Source organism: Haliotis rubra, unplaced genomic scaffold (genome assembly GCF_003918875.1).
Source record: "Haliotis rubra isolate DU_JTF1 unplaced genomic scaffold, ASM391887v1 Scf52, whole genome shotgun sequence".
Classification (NCBI taxonomy): Eukaryota; Metazoa; Mollusca; class Gastropoda; order Lepetellida; family Haliotidae; genus Haliotis; species Haliotis rubra.
In genome coordinates, this window is record NW_025767213.1 from 62,853 (window position 1) to 90,437 (window position 27,585).

At 43.6% G+C, this 27,585-nt stretch overlaps 1 protein-coding gene and 1 long non-coding RNA gene across 2 annotated transcripts in view; one reads left to right on the forward strand and one right to left on the reverse strand.

Moving 5' to 3' along the window:
* Positions 1–25,811, forward strand: LOC124292504. Its single transcript, XR_006902464.1, has 3 exons — positions 1–115; positions 17,184–17,188; positions 25,732–25,811. It is a non-coding gene; the product is annotated as an uncharacterized LOC124292504 (long non-coding RNA).
* Positions 1–27,585, reverse strand: part of LOC124292501 — a 92,629-nt gene that overhangs the window by 21,732 nt on the left and 43,312 nt on the right. The window contains exon 6 of the mRNA XM_046729620.1: positions 1,564–1,674. Within this exon, the coding sequence (XP_046585576.1) occupies positions 1,564–1,674 (111 nt within the window). The remainder of the gene's footprint in view (positions 1–1,563; positions 1,675–27,585) is intronic.

The window sequence follows — 27,585 nt, forward strand, 5'->3', positions numbered from 1 at the left end:
CCTAAAAACTGAGCCTGTACCGATTTGTTTAAGGCACTTCGACACTTTGACAATTATGTCTGTATCGTCCAGCTGAATCATGAACAAAACCAACATCTGACAAATAAATGTTTGCGTAAGTCCACAATGAAGTACGCTTAATCAAACCACGCCCTCCCAGCAAAATAAAAGGTAAACTACTGAGAAAGGTGTCTGACATGATTTTACAATATGACGGCGGTGTCAGAAATACCTAACACAATGTTTGGGGAATCGAATCGATCCTCATGTATATGAGCAGAACGCTTTACCACTACGCGGTGCCGCCTGTAAACGTTCTGAGGAAAGGTGTCTGACAGTTGGCTGAGTGCCAATAAGAATGTTCGCTTTATATGACAGATCCAGCATTCGCCTAGACAGTAGGATTACAGTCATTGTCAGCTTTCCCTAGAAAATAAATCGAAAAAATCACCATTCGTGGGACGGGGATGTTGCAAATCATAATTTAGACGGCTAAATTTGGCAAAATCAACAAATCAATTGTTTGGTTAAAGAATCCAACTTGGTATAAGTGACGACGTATCGGATAATGCCAGGAAATAGGGCAGTAGGTTCACTTGCGAAGAAATCAGAACAAACAATGTAGGGATACTGTCAACGTTCAGCTTGACTCGAAAACCTCAACATATTACAAAGAGAAACTATGAATGCGTCCTGCAAATGTTCCACCAAATCCCTGTTTCATAGATAAAATATTATATATTTACACCAACCGAAATTTGTCTCTGAGTATAGTCAAGACTAGGTATTCTGTACGTTCCATATTTGATCTATCGATCATTTGTCACTTAACTTTGGACATAATTATACATCTTCCTTCAAAGTTCTAGGACAATTTGTCCAAAAATGTAAATGAGTCCCCAGGAGTCGGGAGAGAAAGAATGTAAACCTCCCCAGCAGTCAGGAGAGAAAGAAACACCATGTGAAATGCTGTACATGTGTAACATACATGTGGAATTTGTGGAGAATATATTTAGACAATAAGTAGGCGTCCCCATAAGCACTATGCTTCCTTCTTTATGAATAACAGTCACAATTTCTGAATGGTTTGGCAAAATTAAAACAAGGGAATTTGGCCAAGATGCTCAATAAAGGTCCATTAGCAAATTCCCTATTACTTACTTAGCCCGCTCAACTAGAAATACAAGAGACCCCATCTCTTCTATATTTAGATCTATGCATCAAGACTAAAAGAAAAAACAACAACTTTGGTGTCTCATATTTCACAGAGTTTGACGAACCATCGAGTATTTCTAGGCCTCGGTAAATCTGTCAAAATGGAATATGGTGTGCATTTAGATGGCATTTCAGGTTCTGACATACCAGTGATCTGATTCAACGTCCAGCTTGGTGATGTAACACATAGGAGTTTCTTTTCGGGGAACAACTCACTTTCCTTTCCACCAGTCTGTGACTTGTGCTACCGGTAGAGCAAAATACCCTACCGTTTGGGGAACCATGCTTATGATATAGTAGGAATCATACAAAAGGTTTCGGAAACTGAGTATTATAATCGAGCTGTAATACCTCCTTGTTCATCCATGACTGTCTCCATGACATCTCTGGCGCTGATTAGGTCATCGTTCTCTGGCTGCTCAGTATTCTCATCTGCATTCTCATCTGCATTCTCGATTCCTGAAAAGTATGGTGTTCAACAGAATGTTGGTTTGTTTTGATGAAGAAGCAAATTAAAGACAACATTAAGAATATTTATATCATCGACTGCCTCGTGTATCACGCTTTGACATAATTGCCGTAACTATTAACATGCGTTTTTGGTTCGCTTATGTTCTGTCATGAAAATGTCAGACCATTAGAACTTATGCACGTGGCTTAAATAAGGACAAGTTGGTATCTTGGGACGAGGTATAACACATGAGAGGGTGAATAAGGTTTTACGCCGCTTTTAGCAAAGCCAGTAATATTACACCGGGAATGGGCTTTACATATGTACCTATGACGGGAATCGAACCCGGATCTTCTGCGTGACTAGCCCTACTGTCCCACCAGAAGATCACGCACAAGCATGACTCAAATAATTCTGTTAACTCTGTCAACACATCTCATCCCTAGTGGGGCATATACAAAGTCTCTTTGCTGATGGCATATATCATGATTCACGCTACATCATGAAAACAAGCTGTTTTCTGCTTTAACTGTACATTGCGTTTGAACACGTTAACGAACTGGTCGTGCATCATAAAGATGCAGCTTCAGACACAAATCTTTTTATCATAATTAATGGAACAACCAGGAAGTTAAGCCTACAGACTTACATTTTCCTCACACAAAACAGTTTGCCAACGGCCATGTTGCACTTCACTTAAAACATACCTCTCTTTCCATGATAGTATTGGAACCTGGATCTCACGCCGTAACAGCGAGATAGCCTCCTTGCTGCTCGATAGATACAGTATGAAGTTCTGCTCCAGTACATCCTGATCCGGTAGTTGCGGTAGATTGCATCAGTGTGTATCGCCAGCAGACACACCAGCAGAGCCGCTACAAGTATCACCTTCATCACGTCTACGCAACAAAAAAACATCAGCACAATTATCTTGAGGTATTATTTTGTGTTAGAGAGTGTAGCGAGTTTATTTCGAGTGAAAAAGTGATTGAGACGCTCATACAATCGGCCGGATGGAACTCAACCCAACAATTCAACTCATTTATTCTCAAATAGAACCACCCAGGGTGGTACAGGTGAAAAGTTTTCCAAAAATAACAATAATTTTTACTTTAAATAATGGCGGTTATGTTGTACAGATAATTGGCGACATTAAGATATTGTGACTGAAAACAATTGTGAATGCATACATCTAGACACATAAATATAAAATCCGCATCAGAAATTCTGTACTCATGTATACAGTCACACTCGAAGGCACTTATCTAGTGATACGCAGCTTGCAAACGACATTGTAATGAAGACTGGTGTACCTTCCCCTAAACCAACTTCAAGCAGTCGACTATTTTATCCGCACATTTCAACATGATCAAAGTGTCAAGAACATGCCACATACCGGGACATAGGTGTAATCCATCATGCTTTCTACCAAGAGTTCAAACAGCGATATACGCCTGCTGCACAGAACTTGTTTGTTCAAGGTTGCAACATTCAGGACCCCAGTAAAGCTTTTCAATCTCTTTTATGATAGCCATGAGGAGGACATTTCCAAATTTCCATTTCCGAAGCTTATCCCTATTTTTACGAAAACGTGTTTTCAGGAGAACAAATGGCTGGCTTTGGCATGTCTACGGCGGTGCCACGGGAGAGGCAGGATGCGTCTATCGTTTAGCCAAGGCCTCACCAGTGTCTGATAGTGATTCATAAACACATGCTCATTATGTCTCAATGTACAATAGACTCTGCTTTAGTCAGAGATTTTTATGATTATGTAAAGGATATTTTCCCCTTCAGATTTTGTTTGACGCTGAATAGTTTATTTCCTCTGCGAACCGTGTACTAAATAACAAGATTTGAGAATTGTCACTTCAGAGATTCCATAATTAAATGTTTCGTAAAATAACGATAATTTCGAAATTATAAAGTGAAAATTAAAACCATCCATTAGAAAAAAATGTTTCTGTTAAGTTGGAAACAAGAGCAATTTTATCACTTGAAATGCATCTGAAAACGTCATTGCGCTCAGTTGGGTAAAGTAGGTCGAAGTGCATTGCTCATGGGATATCAAGGTTAGACAATACTTTCTGTGTTCCCCATCTCCGTCCGCCCTGAATTTCCATTCCGACGTGAAATAATAATAAAGATTTTGCATCTTAAATTTCCCTATGTTGTGGAAATAGATTTATATGCACTGATGTGATAAAAATACTTTTAGTATATTCTTACCGCTTGCACATTTATGAAAAAGGTCAACTTGATCTTTCGTCATCTACAATTATTCCAAAATTGTTTCCAAACCAAAGCGACTGGATCTACATAATTAGAACTACCACCAAGCAGTCTATTGTTTATCATTTCATAGAAAAAGTTAAATATTAGTGAAAACACACTTATTTCTTTCTTTCTTTTCTTTCTTTCTTATTTATTTTGCACGTCTGTTTACTTGCCAGATGAGAATGAAGATGGAAACGCCTAATTTAATAAATAGATATTATTAACCGAGTGTGTTTCCGTATCATTAATATCATATATTATGAATAAAAATAAACATTAATGATACGAAAACACACGAGGTTAATAATCTCTTTATCATATAATGACATTCTAAAAATTACTCTAAAAATAGTAGAAGCAAATCGTACGTGAATTTATATGAAGAGAATCGAGCATTCGCGTAAGAATACTTAGCGGTACATCAAGGTGAAGGTCGTTCATGACGGCGCTATATGGTTGTGACTAGTCGCTAATACAGTGCAAACATAACTCACGCTTAAAATAAGATCTTTCTGTCTAAAAAGAACAACGAAATCTGGCGGGGTTTTTCTGGGACTGTTTCTATTTTCACTGCGGGTAATCCCCTCATCAATATCAGTTTCTGATACCTGACGGAACGGATTCGTCGTCAGTATTGTGGTTGATAGATCGAAATCCTTGGTTGGTACCTTTCTTAGACGATTGCCTTTCAGTCGTACCTCATAATCTGTGCCTTCAATTTGAACGAAGTACTCCGTTTCATGTTTTCCAAGGTCAATTACTGCAGTAACGACTCCAGAACCTCGGTCATCAATTCTTACAGAATCACAAATTTTGAGAATGGGGGCAGCCATGTTTGTTTACAAACAATGTAAACTTGCGACGACGTCATCAATGAAATATTAAACGTTTTAGGATTCGCATGGCATGTATGGAGTTTTGTGAAAGTAGTTCGTGGATTGACCTAATTAAAATAGTTATCAGATTTGGATACCAAGTTTATCAGATTGCTTTATTGCACCGATAACACCCTCCATTAGATGATAAATACAGATGGCCTCAGAAACAGAGACCAAAAAGCTGTGGATCCTAAGCATATATTCCCAACGACCACCGATTTTTACTAGGGCCTTTGGCTTTGCGTACCTTCATCAAGGCACACAATGAGTCACAAGAACACGAACTCAACCTCTGCGATAAATATTGTTCCGCTTGGTCTAGATGGTTGAAGTCCACCACCAAGGGTATACCTAAAGTTCCGTACTTAAAATATTGTCCCCTTTGATTAATGAGCATTCTTAGAACTTGGTATAAAAAATACAGCCCGAAGGAATATTTAGTGTCATGTTCTTACAGCTACAATTGCGGATATTTAACATCATCACCTTGAATATCGAGAAACCTTGCGTATTCTGTTTAACCTTGCTTTGCTTCCAATATGAAACAGAGTTAGAAACTTAATTCCTATTTATGTGAGGACATTTACAGATATTTTCCACCTGCATCTGGACATATCAAAAGCGTTTATTGCATCGTACCTCATTTGCGTGAATTAATGCTCTATTTATCAATCACTGGCTTGTCTGGTCCAGATCCAATGTATTTTATTATAAAGCTTTGGCTGAGAACTGAACAGTGCATGACAGTAAAACAAGTAATGGTACATATGATTACTAGTCCAAACATGCCTAAATACCAACAATGCAAACACTGCAGATGACGCAAACTGTTCTCATCAAGAGCTTCGATTCTTGAATTACATGTATATTAATCAAGATATTATAGTGTATTTTAAGGTGTTTACCGAAAACTGTAAAATCTCTTGTTGGTACTTATGGTCACTTTGTCACACGCATGAGCATTCGAAATAGCTGGTTGAACTATAATCGCCCATATTTGAAATAGAAGCATTTGAATCTAATTTAACCTAATTTTTGAGTATATTCTGAATGTATTGCATATTGCGCTTTATAAATTATTGTTAGTATTATTGACATTATAAGAGCAGTATTTAAAGAGATGAAGGCTCTGAAAGGGATGTGCGCGTCAGCAACTTAGCTTAAAGGCACTGTATCCCAACACACTTCTCTAAAAAAGTAATGCATTTCTCTCAATAATAGTAACTATCAGCTCTCAGGGAAGCTACCATGTAATTTATTCCAAAACAAATTAGATTACAATAAGAAATTAAAAAGTTCGAATGAATGAATGAAACGTTGCATTAAATCGACTATCGTGCCCTCGCGCCCGGACGAACATATATCTAGCGAACCCCATACAGTTATGTCACTTGGAGCGTCCTTTACGAATGTCCTAAGCATGACTTGTTATTAAAACGGGAAACACCGACAGCAACTCATTAAAGACTTGATTAAATAAAGTAGTCGCTCATGGAGGTCAATACAATGAAGAGACTTCAGAATCCATTCATGAGGGACAGAGTCGTATGCCTTTTTGTAGTCAATCAAGCACATGAAGAGTTTGCGGTGATATATTTTAGCATATTACAAAATCATTTTTTGTACAAGAAGGTGATCCTTGCACCTCAACCACCCTTCCTTTCTCCCTTCTATTCTCTACAAATTATGTCATTGGAAGACCAATAAGATGGCACGAGATTTAGCAAACACCCTGTGAAGATAATATATTGACTATTCAAACATGTGACAGGACGGACGTTTTTGGGATCAGCGAAGATATCGTTTTTATGGGAAGGTGTATTGTGCGACCTTTGCAGAACCATGGAGGAATATCACACGTGTCCATGAGATCGTTGAAACAGTAAGTACTGATGTTTGGGCACAGAGGAACAGTTTCCAATACCGGTTTCGAATGCCATCAGGCCCTGAAGCTCTATTATATAGTCTTGGACTTTCTGAAAACTCTTTTTCAGCCAATCTGGTGAGGTGTATCACACAAACGAGTTATTTGTTTCGTGATCACGGATCCTTGGTATATTTTATTGTTGATATTATTATCAGTGATATAAAAGCAGTATTTAAAGAGATGAAGGCTCTGGAAAGGACAACTAAGCTTAAATGGAAAGAATATGTCCTTCGATGAACTGGAAAGTCAATACTAAATAATAAATCACAAGTTTGTCTATTAGGCTTAACTGTAGATAACAGACAAAACAAAAGGTTAAATAAAGTTGTTAGACAAACCATATGCGAACATGGTCAAAGTTACTACTTACATCTTTGTTGTCTCTTCTTGAAATGGAAGATATGCAGTTTATGCGGGTTTCAAAGCCGGCTTATATGGAGTAATAGTGTCATCGGAACATGTCACATATGGGCACAAGCTCGTAAAAGCATGACGATTTAAAAGCTTTCACACCACACATGTGTAGACCCCGAGGAGTTGTAACTGTTTTTCGCTGAACACATGGTCACCATACTTTGATGTGTCATTGCGTAATCAGACTGGACTTACGGCCTGTTAGAAAACAAATCGTTCGTAAAAAAGCATCCCGGATGTCGATATTATCAGCATCGAACTCAGCGAAAATATTGCGTAAACAGGAATTGTCAGTTTTGTGCTAATGAGCTAACACGTTTTGAGCGACAGAAACCAATATGTGTGTGTTTGTGTGCAACACTGGACACAGGTATTGATAGTGGAAGTTTGTCAAATATGAAAACTGGCAAGTCAATACTACAGAAGAAAATATCATAAGTTTATGTATATTGACTATGTATCTACTCAACATTAATACAGTCAGATTAATTTTTCCAGATTAATTGTATAATCAATAAGAAATAACAATGTGTATTGTTTGATTTAGAAAATATCATGAACATATGTTTATGCATCACAATCATGAGCATATGTTTATGCATCACAATCAAGTGACCATGTTGTGTATTGTTTGATTTAGATAATATCATGAGCATATGTTTATGCATCACAATCAAGTGACGATGTTGTGTATTGTTTGATTTAGATAATATCATGAGCATATGTTTATGCATCACAATCAAGTGACGATGTTGTGTATTGTCTGATTTAGATAATATCATGAGCATATGTTTATGCATCACAATCAAGTGACGATGTTGTGTATTGTCTGATTGAGATAATATCATGAGCATATGTTTATGCATCACAATCAAGTGACGATGTTGTGTATTGTCTGATTGAGATAATATCATGAGCATATGTTTATGCATCACAATCAAGTGACGATGTTGTGTATTGTCTGATTTAGATAATATCATGAGCATATGTTTATGCATCACAATCAAGTGACGATGTTGTGTATTGTTTGATTTAGACTATGTAATGTGTGACGGTTTAGAATTTGCCGTGACAAAAGGTTTGTGAGTCCCCTTTAAACCAGCAAAACAGAACACAAAGAAGACTATGATATTCAATAATATATTGAATAAACAATGAGCAAGGTTACATTAAATGACAGTACGGATTTCTAATACAATACTACAAAGTGTCAAATCTAAAATATTGGGCCATAAATCTTAAATATCAACTAAATGTCTGTAGTTACCACAGTCTTGATTTCTTGTCGATGTACGTGTCATTCCTGATTGAGGATTGTTAACTGCTTGTGAATGTATGTAGACGATGTGTCGTAACTTGAGTGGTTGATGTTAGCAGACAGATGAGCGTAAATCCAAAGTAGTCCCCAAAGTCGTGTCGAACATCTCAGTAACCACCTATTACACAGTTCTGGAGAATTCCAGCAGAAGCCAAACCTCAACACAATCATTTAGGAATAACTGGGATCTCCTCATAGCTTACATCAGTCTACCGAAAACACTGGAATGATCATATGATTATGAGCATATGAGATATTTCAATACCAAGGTTCACTTGTAAATCAGACACATTCCAACAATATCGGTTGGGGTGGGGACAGAGTGAGTGAGAGTGAGTTAAGTTTTATTCCGCACTCAGCAATATTCCAGCTATATGGCGGCGGTCTGTAAATAATCGAGTCTGGACCAGACAATCCAGGGACCAACAGCATGAGCATCGATCTGCTCAATTGGGAACCGATGACTTAAGGTAACGGGCGAGGACAGAAATGGGGCTCACATACAGCATTCTGGGGAATCGATCCTGGGCCTTCTGTGTGACGAACGAACGCTTTTACGCTAGGCCCCCACCGCTGCCTCAAGGGATAGGTGTGTTTCCAATTAACCGATGAATGAAATAATATCCTGTCTCAAAGTAAACCCCGTCCAGGATATTACTTCTGAATGTTAAATGCCATTGGTGTAGCCCATTGGTCATACACCCATTTCTCATACGGCCAGTAGTCATGCAGAACAAACCGGATCAATTACAACAACAAGCGTCATGCTACCTACGATACAATAGACTCGTCCGCTTTTCTTGTGTGAGATCCAAATGAGAGTCAAACATAAGTCAATACGTTCTCTTTGCATACCGATTGTTTTGAATATGTTCTTAGAAAAGCGGGGTGGGAATATAGTTCCATAATCATTATAATTCGAATCATTATGCTATTATGCAGATTTAAGGAAATACTGTATTTATATTCAATCAGTTTACTCAAGTTGTAGATTGTTTGAGAATAACTACAATATATATTGACCTAAGATTAGAAAATCGTCACTATGGCAGGTTTACTCGAGGATGAATTTAACTACATGTACTGAGGTAATATAATTACATATACAGTTAAATGTTTTTATACACAGTTCAAACTGCAAAGTACATCAAATTGCATACTTAAATTAACCTATGAATTGTTGTTATCACAGTGTAGTAATGGCGTCAAAAACAGGGTGTTCAATGTTAAACATGTTTTATTTATAAATGGTTTGCATATGTATGGTACGACCCAGAATGTGTTGACGCAAGTACGTTTTGTTGTCTTTGTAAGCAACGTTTAATCGATTATTTAATTCAGAAATGGTATCATGACATTACTTTAAGTAGCAAATTGGGGCTATTCAGTATATAATATCAAAGGTGAATTTGGATTTGAATTATACTTAGATGTTTTACATCCAAACACTGTGAGGTCTTTAACTATGTTACGAGTTTCATGTCATAAACTAAAAATTGAAACTGGGCGTTATGAAAATATTGATAAGTAGAAAAGATACTGTATCTGCTGTAAGATACTGTAAAGAAAATTGTTAAATGTAATTGAAGATGAATATCTTTTAGTTTTAATTTTAAACAGTTAATAAACCCTATTTTTTAAAGAAATCAAGTATAACCAGATAACCATATTCTATCCTGTATACACTGTAAAATAATGACGAGAGGCATATAGGCCAAGTCTTCACTGATTAAAGAAGCTGAATCTGAATCTGAATCTGACATCATGGGCATTTCCATTTCTTACAGAGGTACCAAGGGTTCATATGAAAGAGCAATCAACCATGGCATGTATTTATGTAACGCGTATAACTAATGGGTCGTATGACTAATGGGGTGCCACCAACGTATCCAAACCTAAATTAACTTGCTAACTGGATAAACTGGCTCTCAAGAAGTAAGCAATTGGCAAATCTTATGGCTAAAAATGAAAATGACTCAATTTGTAGTGCTGATTATACGGTCGTATGGCGTTAACAAATGCGGCCCCCTTTATAATTTCTGTCATACAATCATCAAGAAATAACATAAGTAAAAAAAATAAATAACCGAGTACAATGTCAATACCTGGTGTCACCCCCACCAGCTACAACCCCACAGAACAGCCACAACAAAGACCAAAGAATCAATTGGAACACAACGACAAACTCTGCTTCAAGGATGTATTATTTTAACTGAATCAGAGATAATCTCACGATGTACGACGGAAGATCATAGTGTCTTTCACCATCGGGAATGGGTCCTGAAAACACATGAACACAAATAATATTCACATATTACAATACATGAATGCAGCAAAGAGGGTGATCCTGACATAAGGGTGCATGCGTGACATTTCATAAGTATGATGGGCACATTTGCCATGATTAACTACTTGCAGTCATCTTTCTTCAATTTAATTGCATAAATCATTTCAATGGTTTAACTAAAACGACATTTGCTTATTTGGGGTTTTTTTATATGCCTTTGGCTTTATCATAAAACGATCATTTTCATGACGCCCAGTAGTATATACAATGGGGGTACGAAATCACTTTCAACAAGAGCCTCTGCAAAGCCTTATTTCACAAATAAGGCTTTTGTCAGGCCCTTAGATCTCGCCCCATTACCCCTACTACTTTCCCGACCTATAAAAAGTTGGGACACCAGCGGGATACGAACCCCACATGTATACTTCAGAGTCGCACCACTCAACCAACTGAGCTACCAGGGACTTAGCTAAAGTATCTCGGTTTAATGGGTCTATCCTGGGAATGCATCATCCAATACTGAGCTGCGTCTATAATAGCTCCACCTGGCACTATGTCACGTTGACCTCGATGAAACAGTTTAATGTGAATCGCCTATGATCTCTTTGGTGTTTGTAATAAAGGCTTGCCAGGCTTTTTGTATCCCCTGTTCTATGTACTTTTTTTTCTCGTCTTCACTGATAGCAGACTTACGAGACTTCGATCGAATCTCTTGTTTCATTTTGTTATATTTTTTGAGTTCAGAGAGGATTGAACGAAACTCCTCCTCGGAGATCTTACTGTCAGTGAGTGCCGTGGAAATACGCTCACTTACCGTGTTCAGCTTTGCTTCGGCCAGAACCCTGATCTCGTCGTGTTTCAACGCCTTACGATGCAGTCTGCGTGATGCAAACTTAAGCACCAACCCTAACACCCCTGTCACCCCACCTGTTATTCCAATACCTAGCACTATAGGTGCAGCCACGATGGTAGCTAACAACCCAACACCTGCCGCCCCTAGTCCCATGCTGGTTGCCATAAGGGCAGTATCAGTCCCGTCCACGGCATTGAAAGCTCTATGGTACTTCTTATATAGTGCTTTCCGCGTGTCGCGGTCTTGTTCTAGTTGGCGTTTTACATCACATAACTGTCTCAAGCGGAACCTGTCTACGGTTTCCAGGGTCTTCGCGACTTCCTCTACGACTGGGTACAGCCCCATCCTGTGTGCATATAATATATTCTAAAAAAGATCTTTATATATATCGTACGACATTTAATTCTTGCATAGTGTATTTAGATCATCGTACAGGGAAATAGGTGTGACGCTAATAGGTAACCGTGCGTCCACACGAACATCATCAGGGCATCTTACTGAGGGGACTATAGAACCCGTTGAGGAGTCCGGTTGTATGATGATACGGCAACGTTGGTGCCTGCCTGTGATGCCCCAGCGTATTGTCACCCCGGGTAAAAGTTGCCGTTCTGTATTATTACGAACCGATCCGAGGTGGACTTCTATGGTGAGTGTGGAGCCTGGTACCACAATCATATAGGCCAATTGGGTATCGGGGACGTCAAACCTTAACTCGTCCTCCCGACCTGAAACAACTAACATGTTACTCATGTTATCCCCTGTTATCTGAGTACTTATCCTATAGTTCGGTACGAAAACCCCAAGCAAGATGCCGTTGTTCCTAATTTCGGAGACCTCTCCATCTTTGTTTAGCGAGATATAAGGCGCGGTGAGGGTCATGTTGATCAACCATTTGGGCTCAACCATTTGCCGCACGTACACGCCTTTTCTTAAGGACAGGACGTATGAGGTGCCGTCCTCACCAGGCTGATCGAATCCCTCCGTGTCCCCTAGGTCGTTAAGCGTAGCGTTGGGACGATGACTGGTCATTGCTATAATACTATTACAATATAGTTTCCAACTGGTTTTCTGATAATAGTTCAGGGGTTAACTTCACCCCCATGAAGTGTATGTTGTCGGGTAGGAAGATCTTGGTTAGTGATATCGTGTCTTCCACGATCACGGTGACGCCCTGCAGACTGGTTTTGGAGTTGACACCCACCCGCACGTAAACGGTGCAAACGTGATACTGGTGTCGTTTCGCCCACCCCGAGTTTGATCCCCTTCACGATTTCGACATCATCCCGCGATGGTTCCCCTAGGTAGACTTTGATGATCAGAGTGGCGTTATCTGGTAGGCTCGCCAGGATGTTGACCACGCCAGCGAATTCAGACACCAACTGCAATGTCACGTCTTGCACTCCCGGTTTACTCGATAGCATGTGTGCTGCCATACTGGCGACTGGACTGATGACTACGCTATGTCTCTGAGCCGGGACGTAAGCCACGAGCAGGGTTCCGTTGTTCACGACTTTGTTTAGGTAGTTGTCTTTGTTATCCGTCAACACGTAGGGGGAGCCGAGCTTAATATTGAGAAACCAGTCGCCTTTAGCGGGTAACAACACCCACTTTATCATCACCGGTGTTGACTAGGGTGTACCGAGTGTTGACGGCCGCTCTTGAGGTATCTACTATATCACCTAGGGCTCCACCGGGAGGGGACTTCAACGCGTTTGTAAATGTTGTTTTTCAGTTGCAAGGCGTACAATTTACCATCTACTCTGGGGGCGTCAAAACCGCGTGTGTCCCCGAGGTCGGAGATCCCCACATTGATGCATTTTTTCAACCCTGGCCCTTGTGCGCTGGTCATTTTATGTGAAGCGTTATGCTGAGGTATCCTATATTCACCCGATTATGATTTATATCTAACACCGATATTATCAGCTCAGGTATGTTGCCCTGAGTCAACCTTTTATACTGCCGTGGTGAAAACGACACGGTTCTACCGTCGTAGTATTTCTCCGTTTTCACCGGTACGGCTCTCAGTATAGTGGAAGGGTAACCCCCTTGAATGTTGTACGTTGTGCTCACTTGGCCGAGATGAATGTACAGCTCTCGATACGGTACTAGGTCGGGTTACTTCATGCCTGTGACGGTAGTTGTTGGTTTTATCTCGTCAGGCGACATACCTAGTGTCCTCGCCAATGGTCAGCCGAGCCTCAAGGAGTTTCTTCCGTTGTTGATTAACACCACTGTGCCATTTGAGTCGTTCATCTTGAGTTCGGCTCCCAGGGGCTTGAAGACCTCGTCACTTAGTGAGCACATGCTGTAGTAGCCGTCAGTTATCTGGCTGCGAGCCCCACCGACGAACAGCTTATTGTTGCTGGCGTTGATGTTAGTCCATTGCGGTAGGTAGGTGATATCGCAGAGTGCGACTTCGAGTTGACCCAACATATTATCGATCGCGTGCGTCAGCTGAACGGCCTCGCCGCTCGTTATTCCTGGAAGTGTTGTGTACATGTTAGAGTATATATGCTCATTAGATAATAGTTTTAAAATGTACTCCCCTGGAGTGTTCTACCCTAAACTGGACATAGATTTCCCCCACATGAAGATCGTAGTCACTGATCGGCTGTATTTCGGCGCCCAGTTCATAGATGTGTTCGATCGGTATAGGTTTTCGGTGACTAACGCCAAGGTAGTTCATGCTTGGTTCAACAACCCGATGCAATTCTGGCAGAATCAACTCAACTTCGCCGTGTGGTCCGCTACAACGGGATGTGGTGTGACATTGACCAACACTCGGCGTGGACCGCTGAGTCAGTCTGTGTTCACGTTCCACGTGTACTACCAGGTCAGACGTATCCTCAATGAGATCAGCGCCCCTCTCCCACAGGACAAGGCGTGGAACGCAGTAAACAACCAGTACGATAGACGGGTCTACGAACGTATTTGCAACGAATTCGAACTAAACCCGAAGACGGATTGGCGTTTGCCGGGACCGAACCACGGGTTGGGTATCCCCATCGTTCACAACATGCCCCTCGTGGATGCCAGCGAGAAGATGAAAGCATGGGGTTACTAGTCGTATCATCACCTCACAAACGAGTGGGATGACCGTTACATGGCTTTCGACAACAGCAAGGATTACCGAGTCTGGAGGTTCGAGCAGGGGGCAGCGGATGACTGGAAAAAGTTCATGTTGGACACGTCGAGAGGGTTTACTCGTGCCGGTGTCACCAGATTGAACGACTCGATTCGAACGTACGTGTGGGCGCTGTTGGGTGCGCAGACGCAAACGCGTTCCAACATCCTCGGTAAGGGGACTGCTTACGACGCTCAGAAACAGTTCGTTGTTAACGTTGAGGATGCTATCAATTCTCCAGTTGATCTCCCGAGTGCCATCAAACGCTACCAAGACGTGTTGGCTCCGAGCGATATGCAACTGAGAGTAAAAAAAGTGGTGGGCTACAACAACGAAATAGTCATAGCCACGGCAGACCAAAAGTTGGGCGTCAACCCCGATGTTAACACCACCCACGTCCCACCACCCACGACCAGTGAAACGGGTATAGTCGTACCACCCCCGGAGCCTAGGGTTCAACCAACACCCCCTGTGGGGTCACCCCCACAATCCAATCAGCAGCACATCGATCGTAAAACAGCCCTGGTGGTTGGTGGGGTAGCGGTCGGGTTGGGAGTTATTTGGTTAAAAATTCCTTAGCCGCTACGTACACCAAACCCGCCACGGCAACGATGGCTGCCCACAGGTTTTGACTGAGCCACGTGGCAGTTTTAGCCAGAGGGCTCAGCAGCCACGAGACGATGCTACCCAGGATGCCGGGCAGGGCTTCGGCGGCCTTACCAGCCAGTTTAGCCAGGGCCTCCCCGAGTTTTTTTATCCAGTTACCACCACTTGGTGGTGTGCCACTGCCGCCAGCAGGCGTGGGGGTTCCCCTGTCAATGACACCACCAGGGTTGATATGATGAAGCCCAATGCAGTCAGAATGCTGGCAATGGTTATGCCTTGCTCTCGGAAGAGGATTCGGATCCTGTCAGCTAGCGTGGTGTCCTGGTAGAGGACTCGATCAACGGTTTCCCGCACACGGCTGATCTGGGATCGAAGCTGGTCTCGGAAGGAGGATGCCGTTTCCAGCCGGGTCTTCCTTTCCTCTTCCAAATTACGTGTTCGTTCCTCGATGGTGGCTTTCAGAGACTCGTCCTCCATTTCACCGAGTTTGACCTTTTCATGGGCGATGTGGTCGTCTATCGCATCCAGTTTGGCCGTGTTGTCCACGAGTGACCCATGAATGGTTTGCATGGCCTTGTCCAGCCCCCGTAGTTCCCGAACGGTAAATTCGAACCCGGGTAAGGGTTTGTTATGGTAGGTGGCCAACAGCTTTTCAATGTTATCAGTCATGTCTTGATCCGATGTGGCGCCCCTGACGTTTTGCAGATCTTGAACGGCCTCCTGGGGAAGGGCTTTAGGCCGTGCGCCACCGTAATCTATGAAGCCTAGTTCATCGTGGATCAAGTCACCCCCATGGCGACTGCCGAGTGTTGATAAGGCAAGCGGTTCTCTCGTGCACTTATTCATGAGATTGATCTCTGGGTGAGCCCTCCATCGCAGCATGCCCTTGTTATCGACAAAAATCTTGGAATAGTCTCGCCCCCACGGCTCGACGTAATTTTATCACCTTTTAAACCATCGTAAAACCCGTTGACGGCCTGCTTCACGAGTTCGTTGCCTTGCGTGAATGAGGTTTCATCATCCCCGAATGCCTGGGCGCTATCATCCCACATATCTTCCATAGGTATGTCCTCATAACCGCCTTCAGCCATTATTCAGTATTAAAACTTATATATTTCATTTATATAACAATGTATGGTAGAAAACTAGATCCTTTCAGAAGATCAAGAGAGCCTCTAGGCGTCAGAGCCGTGCGCCAGTCGGTGACCATCACCAACAATCCCAGCAAGATAGACCAGAATCAAACGCTGCTGGTTAGATTCCCAAACCTTGGCGAGAATGACCTCATTGTACCAGGCACGGTTCGACTGGCGTTCAACCTCACGTTGACCTCCAACAACAACAAACGCGAGCTAGTGCGGAATGTAGGTCGAGCCATCATCAAGAAAACCACCATCAAGATCAGCGGTAACGAGGTGCTGAGCATTGACGACAGCGACGTCTTTCACTGCTATGGGGACCTCTGGAAAAAGCGAGGGAGAACGCATCAATGTCGTGTGTACCAGGGCATCAGCAAATCGACCCGGTTGCGCATGGGGTATGGCTTCACGGCAGACCAGCTAGACAAGATCACGGACGGTGAAAAGGCCATCGCCCAAGCGTACGGGAACAGGTTCTGCGTGCCGCTCGACTTCTAGTTGCTCACGGGACACGAACCGTTTTACCAGGCCGCGCTGGGTGATAGACTTGAATACAAGCTAATGTTTAACGACTACAGCAAAGTAGTGCGTACGCCGAACGGCGATGAGGCCAGTTACACCATAGACAACATCACTCTGGAGTTCGACATGGTCACTAGCCCGGAGCTGGCCAGGCAGGTTCGAAGCCAGTACTCAGGGAAGGTGGCCATCTTGTACGATCGCATACTGCGGCATAGATCAGTCGTGCGGGATAAGAGCGACACTGTGTGGAATATCAACCTGAACGTGCCGGCGCGATCGATGAAAGGCATCCTGGTCGTCCCCGTGGAGGATTACGAGCCGTTCCGGAGGGACAGCGAGAAGTTTTTCAACCCTGAGATTGAAAAGGTGGAAGTGACCATCGAGGGCGTACCCAACCAGCTGTTCAGTCATGGTATGAGGGCATACCAGCAGTGGGATGAGATAAAAAAGCTACCGGCCATCAAACAACACCCATACTTAACCAAAGACCTGGACCTATCCTCCGTGCACATCGGTGAATACCTGACCACCAAGTATGCGCTATGGTTGGACATGCGATCCACAGATGACGATAAACTGCACGGTAGCGGTCGCCGCATAGACAACGGCAGTGAGGGGATAACAATCCAGATTACCAAGAAGGCTCAGCCCGCGGGCAAATTGAAATTATATCTGTACGTGATTATGGATGCGCAACTTAATATAGACAATGGGAGATTCGTGCAAGCCATCTACTGATGGCGGCAGGCCACTGCCTACTGATTTGCCCCGCGACCCACACTGCGCCATAGTGTGCGGGCAGACTGGTTGTGGGAAGACCGTTTTCGTGTTGGATATGTTGGAGGGGTACTACCGGGATGTGTTCGACAATATCGTTATCATGTGCCCTACTCTGCAAATGAATAGAACGTACACGGAAAGACCTTGTGTGATGACGGACCCGGACGTACACAGAGTCGACCTGGGGACGTGTCTGCAGGACTGGTTGAAAGCGTACCATATGAAATTTAAAGGGGAGTCGACGCTGTTCATACTGGACGACTGCAGCGCTAATCGCGAGATAACAAAAAAGAGAGACATGCTATCGTACCTGGCCTTCTCTGGCCGGCACGCAAAGCACAGCGTCTGGGTACTAACACAGAAGTTCAACTCGGTGTTGAAAGACCTCAGGGAGCAGACGCGATGGGTGGCCTTATTCCACTGCAAGGACAGGGATTCGTTCGAGGAGTGTTTGAGAGAGAACGATGTGATGAGAAATCATGATAGGGAACGTGTGAAGAAACAGCTAGCTGAAACTAAACATGCTAAGCTTGTGCTCAAGACCGACCAACCCGTGGCCTATAGGGTGTTGTAGCTTAGCAAATGCTTAGCAAAAGCTTAGCAAAAGCTTAGCAAAAGCTTAGCAAAGCTTAGCAATGCTTGGTAAATGCTTAGCGTTTAGCACTTATCAGTTATAGTTATAGTTATAGTTATGGGTGTTTTTGAAGTGTTCGTCGTGTGCAACTTAACCTTCATTTCTCTGTGTTTCGCCTATACCGTATATTATATTGTTAAAACTAAAACTTGCTTGTTACATCATAAGATGGAGTGTGATGAACTGCTCGAACAACTGTTGGTGTCAGGGGACGATGATAAGAGTGATGACAAGCGAGAGAGACTGGTGGCGTTGGCTGTTGGTGGCAAAGCCAAACATTACTTTGGGGAGTACACTCCCGATAAAATTCACAAAATGTCAACTGAAGAAATCGATAAGCTGTACACTAGATATGAGGCTTGACTCGGTGCCGAGATGACGAAGACTATAGGATCGGCTATGACCCAGATATACACTGGTATTGCGTCATACTTCCTTCCCATCCCCCCGGAGCGCCAACTTTACCTGTGGGAAGACCTTGAGAAAGACCCTTTTATTGAACACGCCTTGAGCTCTATCAGCTGCGTGCTGTACCACAAATACAGTATGTTGTTAGCCCCGGTGACGGCGGCGATTATCACGGCTAAGCATTGCCAATTTAAGGAGGGGAAAAATAATAATAACAGTATAGATGGATACTGCACAGGAGGAACCCCAAACCCCCAGGGAGGAGACCCCAACGTTGGGGGAGACCACCACGTTGGGGAAACCCCCAGGGAAGTGAACCCCTACAGTCACCAGGCAGAAGAATCCTAAGAGAGTAGCTGCCGGTAAAAAAAGGTGGTGTCACCAACATAAAAGTATCACGGTGAACCCAACTCGACTCTTGTTGGTTGTAGGCGTAACTGCTGCCGTGGCTATCTCATGGTTATATACAAGATACAGGGATCCCCCGGAGAAACCCCCGCAATTAGAGGTCAACCCACATATCATGTTATAAAATATATATTTTTATATCATATACATAATGTCTGAGGGGAAAACGTTCGTCAACGACGCATACCACGCCACCGTGTTAGCCAGTCTAGCCGTAGGATACGCTCGGTTGACCAAAATGGTGCTTAAACAACCGACTATCAAGCTAGATTTCAACCTGCAGGATATGGGTATGCTCATAATGAACCTTGGTATGGCGATGGCCACAAAGGACATCCTAGTAAAACAAGGGATACCACATGAAAATAATATGAAGTAAATATAGGATGGCTACGATTGCCATGATGGTTGGTGGGGCGTTAGTAAATGGCCTGGCATTTTCCGGGAGTAATTTCCTCTTCTCGAAATTACGAGAGTCACACGCGGCTGAGATACAGGCAGAGCGTAAGAGGCACGACCTTGCTATTGAGAAATTACAAGCGGCACAATCCGAGTACGCGAAAAAACGTTTCCAGAGGATCGATTACATTAACGAACAACTCAGGCATGAGAACCATGCCGTTCAAACATTCCACGATGTCGACGACGCAGCGAGAGAATACTACCTACTAACAGGTAAACAGCTGGAACCACTCAATAAGCCCACACTAGCTCAGTACTACACACCATCCAAGGGGCAAATGGACCGTGAACTGGTCTTCATCGGGCTGGGTATAGCAGCGACTGCGTTGGTTGCAAAACAATTAGACTAAGTACTCATATAAGTACGCTAAAGATGAGACCTGCTCCGTACCGATGCGAATACATACTTATGGGGAAGAAAGAAGCCTGTGGTAGGAAATGCAGGACTGAAGGGTACTGTTGTTTCCACATGGGAAGCCCTAACTACACGTGTTCTGTGTGTGGTATAGGGGTTAAAGGGCACTACTGCCTATGCAAAGCTCATGGGACGAACGTAGTCAGACATCATCTCATCTACGAGAATAAAAAGGCCTACATAAAAGAACGTAGGCGCCTCCTCAGGATAAGTCCTCAATTAGAGACTGTCAACACCTAGGTATAACTATGTTTGTGGAAATTGAGCCCAGGGAAAGTTGCCTGAGAAGCTGGCAGATGGTTGTGGGGAAAAGTATAGATATAAGTGTCCTCAAACCCATCATTGTTAGTGAACTATATAAGGGGTGCTCGTTTACAGTCATGGTGAAAGTAGGGTTTGATGTGTCGTGGGATGGGCACACTTGGAATTACTTTGATGGGGGGCGAGTAGATGTTCATGGGGAGATAGATATACTTGTTGACAACTCGTTGCATGTAATACAAAACACCCTACTATGCTGCGTATGTTTCGGGTGGGTCGAGGGAATAATCGATAAGGTGTATCTAGATATTTACTAAAGGATTTTATGGGCGCCTCACTATATTTTTTATCAAGGTTGGAGGAGTTACCTCCCTTGCCGGCGGCCCAATTAGAGATTGCACGCAACTATGACTTCTATTCGTGAGCTCAAGCAGATCGCCAGGCACCGTGGTGTAATTGGTTATTCTCAAATGACCAAACCAGCATTGTTGAGATTACTTAACATACAAGCACCTCCCACAGTAAAGCAATTAAAAGTCCAAGCAAAAGAGCTTGGGTTCACAGGTTATTCCCACCTGGGGAGAGCCGGGTTAGTCGCATTGTTATCACATGACCCCGTAGCAAAACCCCCCACTGTCAAACAATTAAAAGCCGAGGTACGCAATTTTGGGTTAGGCGGATATTCCTGTATGAGGAAACCACAGCTTGTAGAACTATTACGGCAGAATAGAGCTATTGACCTACAGTTCATACCCACTGAGAGCGCTGTAGGCAACTATTTGAGAGGCTGGCGCATGCATGTTGATAGGAACATAGACATCACAGATATCAAGCCTCTGATAGCTGATAAAGTCAATCAGGAACTAAACAATCTGGGAAGTATAAAGTTTCAGATCACAGTGAAAATGTCACTCGATAAGAACGTGGGGAATGGGGTCACTGAGTACGTTCAGCCTTACTTCCGAGGTAAACAAGAAATCGTCACTCATACAGAGACCATAGACGCATCAATCGATACCAGTTTTCAGCAGATACGAGAATACCTAGAACGCTACACACAAATGGGGTCCAGGTGGGTTGTTGATAAAATCGATAATGTCTATCTAGACATAGCTAACTACGTGCGGTTCAGAGGCGGGTCATACCTAGACTTGCCCCCCTACTATAAGAAAAAACAGGCCATGGTCAACGTCAAGAATAGAGGAGACGATTGCCTGAGGTTAGCTATCAGGTCAGCCTTGTTTCCAGCTGACACTAATTCGAACAGGCCTTCTAGTTATCCCCAAGACGATGGGCTCAACTGGGATGGTATAGATGAACCCACCCCCATATCCCAGATCACCAAAGTAGAAAAACAGAATAATATAGCCATAAACGTCTTTGGGCACGAAGGTAACACAACAATAGTACACAGGGTCAGCCCAGTGTTGGGGAAACCCCGCCACGTTATCAATATATTCATGATCCAGCGAGGTGACAAGTACCACTACGCGTGGATAAAACACTTTAGCAGGCTGTTGTATGACCAATCTGCACACAGAGAAAAGAGCCACTTCTGCGAACGGTGCCTACACGGCTTCACACGAGCTGATTTATTAGAATCCCACCGGGAGGATTGCCAAGGTGTGGGGCAGACGGACATACGAGTCGACATGCCTAAGGAAGGTGACAATATCCTAAAATTCGGCAACCACAAGAACCAAATGTCCGTGCCTTATGTCATCTACGCCGACTTTGAAGCCTTGGTCAAACCCGTTGAGGTTGCCAGGGGTGGGGCTGTTGGGGCACCCCCAACCACACAGAAAACACAGGAGCATGAGGCCTGTGGGTTTGGATACGTAGTCGTCCGTTGTGATGGGAAAACGAAAGCTCCAGTAGTGTACAGGGGTCCCGACGCAGTTGAAAGTTTCTAAAGTGTTTGCAGGAGGAAGAACAAATTATTAGGAATGCACTGTATACAGTCGCTCCCATGCGTATGACCAAAGCCGACCGGCTAGCTCACGCCTGTAGCACTAATTGTCACGTGTGTGACTCACCACTGAACGGTGATTTGGTGAGAGATCACTGCCACGTCACCGGTAAGTATAGAGGCGCCGCTCACAGCGCGTGCAACCTCAAGCTCAGAATTAACCCCAAGACAATAAACATCCCCGTGGTCTTTCACAACTTGAGAGGGTACGACTCTCACTTGATCATGCAGGCCATCGCGAGGGTTGATGGCAACCTTACGTGCATCCCCAACAACATGGAGAGACACATCTCCTTCAGCTTGAATGGCCTGAGGTTCATCGACTCGGTTCAGTTCCTCCTGTCGTCACTCGACAGTCTGGTCAAGGCCAACGATACCTTCCCCATCACCGATCGATACACCGACGCCAAGACTAGACCGATACTGATGAGGAAGGGTGTGTACCCCTATGAGTACATGGATGGCTGGGCCAAGTTCGCCGAGACCAGACTACCCCCCATCAGAGAATTTTACAGCAATCTGACCGACTCGGCAATATCCCAAGACGATTACTCGCAGGCTATTAACGCATGGAATAAACTGGGCTGTAAGAATCTGGGTGACTATCACGACCTGTACTTGAGGACAGATGTACTGCTGTTAGCCGACGTGTTTGAGACGTTTAGGCGGATGTGTTTCAAGCAGTATCAACTCGACCCCGCATGGTATTACACCAGCCCAGGTCTGTCGTGGGACGCCTTGCTGAAAAAGACCGGAGTTAAGTTGGAATTGCTCACAGATTACGACATGCACCTATTCATTGAGAAAGGCTTGCGAGGTGGGATTTCCATGGCAACCAAACGATACGCGAAAGCAAATAATCAATACGTGAAGGGCTACGACCCGAGCAAGCCAACCAATCATATTCTCTACCTCGACGCCAACAACCTGTACGGCTGGGCCATTAGCCAGTATCTACCCACAGGGGGGATTCGAATGGGCATCGCACGAGGTTGATGTTATGAGCATCGCGGACGATTCGAACAAAGGTTATATCCTCGAGGTGGACTTGGAATACCCCAAGGCATTACACACATCACACAACAGCTACCCCCTGGCCCCCGAACGTATGAGGGTTAACCCAGACTGGATGTCTGAGTACCAACATAACTTGTTAGGCGGGCGGGTGGCAGACGTTGAAAAACTCGTGTCCAACTTAATGAATAAGACCAAGTACATCGTTCACTATCGCAACCTACAGCTGTACCTGTCGGGTATGAGGCTGACCAAAATACACAGGGTGCTCGTGTTCAACCAGAGCCCATGGATGGAGCCATACATCAGAATGAACACAGACCTCCGAAAGCTTGCCACCAGTGACTTTGAGAAAAATCTCTACAAGCTCATGAACAACTCAGTGTTTGGTAAGACTATGGAGAACCTGAGGAAACGCGTGACCGTGAAGCTGGTTCGGTCGAATGAGGAAGACAAGCTCAGGAGACTGATAGCCAGTCCGGCATTCAACTGTAGCAAGATATTCACCGATGACCTAGTTGCCCTACACATGAAGAAAAGCCACATAAAATTCAACCGGCCTGTTTACGTGGGGATTAGCATCCTCGATTTATCCAAACACCTGATGTACGACTTTTACTACAACGAGCTGAAGAAACAGTACGACGACAGGTGTGAAGTGCTGTACACTGATACGGATTCCCTGCTGATGGAGATTCGAACCGAGGATGTGTACGAGGACATGAAAAAACGCCTCGATTTGTACGACACCAGTGACTACCCCAAGGACCATGCCATACACAGCACGGTAAATAAAAAGGTCCTAGGTAAGATGAAGGACGAGTGTGCTGGCACGCCCATAGCCGAGTACATAGGTTTGAGGCCTAAGATGTACTCCATCCTGAAGGCCGACAATGGTGAGATCCGGAAGGCGAAAGGTGTTAAGAAGTACGTGGTGAAACAACACATCAAACACGCCAGATTCAAGGAAGCCCTGTTCAAGACCCGTACCTTCAGGCATAAAATGAACACGCTTAGAAGTGATGGGCATAGGATATACAGACTGACAATAAACAAGACGTCCCTGTCGCCGATGGACACTAAGCGTTTGATAGCTATTGATGGGATCAACACGTACGCGTACGGGCATGAGAAAATTGAACCAAGAACATAGGTGTATATATCGGGGGCGACATGTCACGGAACCAGAGAAAGTTTGAGGCTATTTACTACAGCCTGCGTGGGTACTGGAAAGGAGCTAGCGCCATACATAAGCTGGCTAAAATGGCGCGAGTACCCCCGGAGGAGGCCCAAGCGTGGCTAGAAAAACAAGCCCTGTGGCAGATCTATTTACCGGCACCACGCTACGTGCCTAGAAGGAAGTTCGGTATTAACATAACCAATAGCGTTCACCAGGCCGACCTCCTGTTCCTACCCCACGATAAGAGGTACAAGTATGCCTTAACCGTCGTGGACGTGGCCAGTCACTACAAGGAAGCCGAACCCTTGACCACGAAAGACTCGGCCCAGGTAGCCCGAGGATTCGAACGCATATACAAACGCAGTCCGCTGACGTGGCCAACAGAGCTGCAAGTTGACCCCGGGCAGGAGTTCATGGGTGTCGTGTCACACCTGTTAGACAAACACGATACAAAGGTCAGGCATGGCACGGCCGGAGCCCATCGCAGCCAAGCCATAGTTGAGACATTCAATAGGACTTTGGCTGAGCGCTTATTCAGGCATCAGTATGCGAAAGAGATGGCCAACGATCGACTGAATGGGTCGTGCAGCTACCTCAGGTGGTGTCGGCAATCAACCATGAAGCCACCCATCTCACCGGCAAGAAACCGGCAGACACTATCAAACTAAAATCAATAGTGGGAGAGTCGGCTGCTCCATTGCGTGGGAAAGAGAAACAGATACCAGATAGGGCCCTAGTGAGGTATCTATACCAGCCGGGGGAACACGAGGGTGCTAGCCGTAAGCGGGCCACCGATCCTATATGGTCAGTCAAAACTTACAACATAGATAAAGTGGACATGTGAAATAAGGCTTTGCAGAGGCTTTTGTTGGACTTGATTTCGTACCCCCATTATATATACTACTCGCCCTGTACATATTCTGGGTTATGTCACAGCTTTATAAATAATGACTTCAACAAACGTAAATGTTATAAATAATTTATGTCTATTTTTATATAATGTTTGGCAAATAAGAGATTCTGATGTTTTATGTAAAACGTATGTAACTTCTTATCATGAAGATATTTGGAGCCGGTGGACTATTACTGAATAAATGTCTGTCTGTGTGTCTGTCTGTCTGTCTGTCTGTCTGTCTGTCTGTAGAATGCTTTGTTTTCAACATGAGTTCTGACAAAAAAATATTTTCAATAGTGCACAATGAAGTACCCCCACTTTGATCAAACCACTCCCACACATTATAACTGATACATATAAACGACAGTGAAACGAGCAATGGAAGTGTCTGACATGATTCTTCGTGTGAGGGTGTTAATAACTTGAATGTTTTGTCTCTTCCTTTTAACACAAGTATTTCTTTACTTTGACTTTTTGTGGTCGTTCAGCTCTAAACTCCAGATCTTCTAAGTATATATTTGTATTTTGCCTATATTTTATCCATCAAATCAGCATTCTTGAGTTATCTGCATCCCTGAGTAAGGCTATGTTGGTTTTGGGTCTTCCAGCGTGTAGGGAATAACGATATTTTCTATATCGACATTCCTAATGATCATCCCATCAACGATAAAACCCTTCATTTATTCAAATACATAAATAAGAAACAGAATGAGGATTCAGAAAGCGCATTCTGATGACAGACTTGGGACACGCCATTTAGCAAGATTATACGTGTGATTGCTGTTATGTAAGATCATAAGGTACGATGTTCCATCAGCGTTAGAGAGCAGCTCGGTTTGAACGCAGCATCGAATTTGTATTTCAGTTATGTAATGGGGTAGCATCTTTGTCAAGATCACAAGTAGTGTAATGTCTGTTTTATCTTATATTTGAGGTGTGACAGGTTTGGAGTGAGGACTTGCGAGCAAGAACAGTGATGTAAGCGGTGAGCGATTGTTTGTGTTGGAGGTTTGCAGTATGGGAGACCATTGTATGTATCTGGTAGTAAGCTTGGGGTCAATCAAGCAGCTTGGGGTATAAAAGGACTGATTTGAAACTTGTGAGTTGGCAATCAGTTGGAAAGTGTATGTGTGTGTCAGGTTGGCTGTTTTCCCTGAATATTCAACTGGTTGTCCGGGGTAGGTGTTACACCCCGTAAGGTTGTCCCGCCGATCGCGAGGGATCGATCCTGACATGCCGCCTGTGATGTGAACTGACATCTGTGTGTCTGGGGAGAGTGACGTACCCCCACAGTAAGGCTGTACCGACTGATCAGCAGGGATCAGAGTGACATGCCGCCGAAGTGTTTAAAGATTTATATGCAGGGGAAGGACCCCTAACCTACCACTACAGAACTGAACTGTCTGAAAATCCCACATGTGGTGATAACAACATCGACAGTGATTTGTACAGTATACAATAATTATTGATTTGTGCTTTCAATGAATTTGTTTAATTCTTCCATCGTCCATGTATATAACGTAATGATATGAATTGTTGTTTGTTTCTTTAAAAAGACATTTGTAGTGTTGTGATATTTTGAGTGTTGATGTGAGTGTATGTGAGTATATATGAATGGGGAGGTATGATGTGCTTGTTTGGGCGTGTAGGGGAAACAGTGTTAGTATGTTTGGTAATGCGAGAATGAAGTTGTGAATGCAAGCCTATATGAACTATTGTAAATAAGGTAAATTAAGTGAATAAATTATATTAACTTTTAATTTGGGTCTTGTGTTTACTCTAGTATGTGACAATCTTCATATAAGAGGAAAATGCTAAGTGAACTGGTCTTCGACTTTTATCATTTGGAAAAATCCACACGTTACAGGTATGCCGTTGACAAATCTAGAAACATATTATGGGCCACGTGGGACTCCAACCTGCGATAGACCCGAGAAGATCTTAAGCAGCCCATGCTTGTCGTAAGAGGCGACTAACGGGATCGGGTGGTCAGGTTCTCTGACTTGGTTGACACATGTCATCGGTTCCAAGTTGCATTCACCGATGCTCAAACTGTTGATAACAGGATTGTCTGGTCCAGACTCGATTATTTACAGACCGCCGCCATATAGCTGCAATATTGCCGAGTGTGGCGTTAAACAACAACCAAAC